General features: G+C 32.4%; 1 protein-coding gene across 5 annotated transcripts in view; it reads left to right on the top strand.

Annotated features, from left to right (window-relative positions):
- The window catches only part of LOC107662451 (WD repeat-containing protein 41-like), a 10038-nt gene extending 9086 nt beyond the window's left edge, over positions 1-952 (top strand). For all 5 annotated transcript variants that reach the window (XM_016452491.1, XM_016452500.1, XM_016452482.1 and 2 more), the window contains one exon: positions 511-952. In XM_016452491.1, the coding sequence (XP_016307977.1) occupies positions 511-651 (141 nt within the window). In that variant the 3' untranslated portion in view covers positions 652-952. The remainder of the gene's footprint in view (positions 1-510) is intronic.
- Positions 953-4337: the final 3385 nt, after the last annotated feature.

Genomic DNA, 4337 nt, shown 5'->3' with positions numbered 1-4337 from the left:
ATATATATATATATATATATATATAAAATAAAAATATTGTTGTGGCAAATCAGTGCCTGCAAACAGGAGCCACAGTAGCTTTTTTAACTGTACAAGACAGGAAGAGAGGGGAATAGAGACATCATCTAATGACCTACTCTTCTATTATTAGTTCTGTGTATAAAGTGTAAGAATGCTGTAGTTCCTGTCGCTGCTAGAGATTGGCTCCAGTAGTGCCAAGGTCACAGAGAGCCACATATGACTACTGATAAAACCATTGCCTTGAATCTACTGAGGCAGCAAAAGAATGCAGACACTTGAATCAGTTTCATGCGCTTTGTTTGAGTTTCGTGTAGATTTTAAATCAGTATGTGAAGTGTAAATTCATTATTATTATTTTATTTTACATGCTTAGTGCATTAGTTTTGGGCTGGTTTGGGTAATTCAGACATCTGCTTTTTCAGGGTTTTTTTTAATCTCTAAAAAGTTTGAATCAAAAGTGTAAGTAAAGGAGTGTGTCTTGTGTTGCAGATGTTTCTGAGTTTTAAGGAGAAGGGTCTGGTCACCTGCTCTAGCGATCACCTGCTCATCATCTGGAAGGATGGAGAGTTACAGTCTCAGCTCCGCAGTCTCGCTGTCTTCCAGAAACTCGAGGAAAACCAGGAACTGTGATCCGATCTTCAAACCCTTTCCTCATCATCATCATCATCATCATCATCACCATCTCTGAAGCTCAAAGTCTCTCATGGCCCGGGGTTCAGGCTGTGTTTTAAATGCAAACACCTTTCTTTGCCTTACTAACCATCTGCAAAGCTTCGTCACATCAGTGTTTTAACTTCACATGTTTCGGTATGATAAAATGCTTATGATGTTGTGATTTTAATTTGATGCTTTTATGAAATCAGTGTCTTATAGTAAATGTCTGTAAGGATGTACATATTGTGATCAATGTGTTTTTATGTAATTTTACATTTTTTTTTTTAAAGTGCAATGATAACACTTTACAATAAAGTCTCATTTGTTATAAATACAGTTGTTCGTTAGATCACAGTATATGGTTATGATCGCTAACTAAAATTGTAAAAAAAAAATTTTGTTGCTTAAACGTTAAAGTATTTTATTTCAGCTAGTTGTCAAAACTAGTTCTCATTTTCATTTAGTTTAACTGGATATACTAAAATTACTAAAACGCAAATAAAAAGAAATAAAAATGAATAATATATGATATAGTAATAACCGCTTAATGTTCATTTAAACTTTTAAGTGTAGTTCATTTTTTGTTGGTGTTTAATAGCTAACTAATGTTAACAAATGAAACCAAGATAGTAAAGTGTTATCAGTGTGTTTCTTTTAACTGACAAAACTGATTAAAGCTTGGTGTGTCTGTAAATTCAATCAAAACCACTTTATTGGTAATTTTTATTTGTGTGTGTGTGTCTCACAAACACAATGGTTTCAGAGATGGAGTGGCGTCTCCAAACGACAGCAGATGCAGAGACAGAATCAAACAGAAGTAAACAAAGCAAACACACATTTTATGCAATATAGAATCAGTTTTTTTTTTCGTACAACTGACAATACAATAAAATAAAATCCTTCGACGAAACAAACCTGTTAAATGGCATGTGACCATTTTTTCTTTCAGTGATGTATTTGTTCAATAAAAAATAGTTTCTCTACATTTGCGCAAGGGATGATGCTAGTGTTCATTCCCCGTACTTCAAAAATACAGTAATTGGCACAAAATCTGCACTCAACGGTTCAGTTCACCGAACTGGGGCCAGTTGCATAAACTTAGTCACCATGTTAAGACTGTGTCTTAAGAACTAGTTTGACCAACTAGCAGTTGCCAAGGGCAAATCAGTCTTACCTTTCCACTACAAATAAGACCAATCTACCTTTTCATAACTGAATTAAAAAAGTTATGACCAGTCTTAAAGAAAAAAATTTAGATGACTAACTTTTTAAGACTAGTCTAAACAGTTTATGCAACCGGCCCCAGGCTGTGTCTCAAGCCCCGCCCCCGGTTATAATGTCATTGTGAGGTCATCATGGTATGCTAATAGCGAGCCCTTTGATCATGAGGGTGACGCGTGATGGATGACACTTTAAAAAGATTCACAAACGTTCAGATTTGACTATGGGCTGATCAGTCATGAATTATTACACAAAGGATTTCTAATACTTTAGGTAGTTGAAAAGTTGTTTCATAACAAATAATGTACAGATAATGGATGGAGCATGAGCGCTTCCCATGAGCCTGAGCGATTCTGCCACCTTTACACTGAAGATAGGAAGTCAATTTAAATCTGAAATAAGACGCAGCAGAAATTAAAAATGAACCTAATGGGTGAAACTATAAGATACACTAACCATCTCCAATGAAATGTTAAAAAATAACTCTGATTCGTCTCTCTTTTTTATTCCTGTTTAAAAAAAAAAAAAAATAGAAAGCAAAATATGAGACCAGAAATCAAATGCAAGCGTAACATCAGTAATGCTTAAATCCACCTAGAAAAATAGTTCCAGCTGAACAATTTTGTTTTACTTTTACAGATATAATAATACTATAAATTATATTATTATTTTAATATTATAATTATAAATTATTAAAAAATATGAGCTTTACATTTCTGATTTTAAGCACTCTGGAACTTTAAGGTACACTATTTGCTTAAAAAAAAAAAAAAAAAAGACTATATATTTTAATCTACTGAAGCATCATAATCATAATTAATTAATCATGCATTTTGTCTTGATGAAAATATTATTTTAATTCAGTCAATATTTAATTGTCATTCATTCATTTTAGTCAGTTTCTAGTGTAATTTGTCAATGAAAATATTTTAGTTGACAAAAAACGTCAAACCAAATATTCAAATATGTAAATGTGAAAACTGTCCTTGATATGAAGACATTAATAAATATTGCTATTATGTGAGTACTAATTCTTTATGCTTTAATTACTCATTATACATGTTTTATATAAACATAAGCTTTACATTTCTGATTTTATAAATCATCTGGAACTTTTAAGTAAACTACTATATTTGCTTTAAAAAAAAAGTTTTAAAATAATTAATAAAAAAATAAAAAAAATGTAAAAAAAGAAGGACGAGTCAAAATGATTTTCTATGATAATCAACATCATGCTCCAAATACTGCCGATGAAACATGTATTGAAGCCAGACTGTTCTTTTAAGCACATCTTCATCACTAAACATTCAACATCAAACTAAACCACCAGTAACCAAATTAACCAACAACCACCAGAACAACTACTAATCATCATCATGTTAATATTACAATGGACCTTTGGAATGAAACAATCACATGGTCACATTGTACAGTCACTCTGTACTTCAAATCAGGTTTATGATGAATCTCATCATCAGTGTTGACAAGTGAACGAGAAGCGTTTTATAATAGAGATTAAGGCATGAACCTGAATATTCTCTCTAAACTCTATACTGCATATTAATATCTGTAAAAGAGTCCATATAAATTCATAATCAAAACATCTGAGCTTAAAAAGGGGTTTCCCTGATTACATTTTGTACTTTAAATTACCTGGAAACCCTGTGTGTCAGAATGCAATATGCAGTATATAATGTTTGGTTGTGAAGCAGGATAATGCAGGAGATTTTTCAACACAGAAAGACAGGAAGAAAGAGGATGAGCAGGGTGGAGGACAGGAAAAGAGGGAATAGATACATCATCTTCTGACCTGTATTTCCATGATTAGTTCTAGAATGTTCTATGGCTTTATCTCAGTCGGCTCCAAAGCCGGAATTAGACCAAATCCAGACTCGTCTGAGAGGAGTCGAATCTCCACTGGCGTCTGTTCACTGTGCGTTACAGGTTACTGTGCCTTTGTTCAGTCAATACAGTCGCGCGATGGACTGTAATGTAGAATGGAAATTCATTTCATTTTGCTCTACAGGATGTCCAAACTGGCAGTAACGTACAGCGAACCACTAAAATGAGAGCTATCATCTCCAGAAAGGGCACATTTGTGTTTTCTACCAGTCAAACGTTTGGACACACCTACTTATTCTTTATTATGACTATTTTTCATATTTTAGAATAATAGTAGTCATTAAAACTTTTTAACGCAATAAATGCGTAAAAATAAATCAAATAAATCAAATCAACTTAAAAATTTTCTGTTTGTAAAGAAATTTATAAATACACTATTTATAAACGGTTCAGAAAAAAATTACGTTTATGATTTTTTCAAATACTTTTAAAGTGTCTTATGCTCAGCAAGGCTGCATTTATTTGATAAAAATATAATAAAATAAGTAATATTGTGAAATGAATTACTTCATTCATCATTTGCCATTATTTCAGTCTTC

This window comes from Sinocyclocheilus anshuiensis, unplaced genomic scaffold (genome assembly GCF_001515605.1).
Source record: "Sinocyclocheilus anshuiensis isolate Anshui unplaced genomic scaffold, SAMN03320099.WGS_v1.1 scaffold457, whole genome shotgun sequence".
Lineage (NCBI taxonomy): Eukaryota > Metazoa > Chordata > Actinopteri > Cypriniformes > Cyprinidae > Sinocyclocheilus > Sinocyclocheilus anshuiensis.
This window is presented reverse-complemented; position numbering and strand designations above follow the sequence as displayed.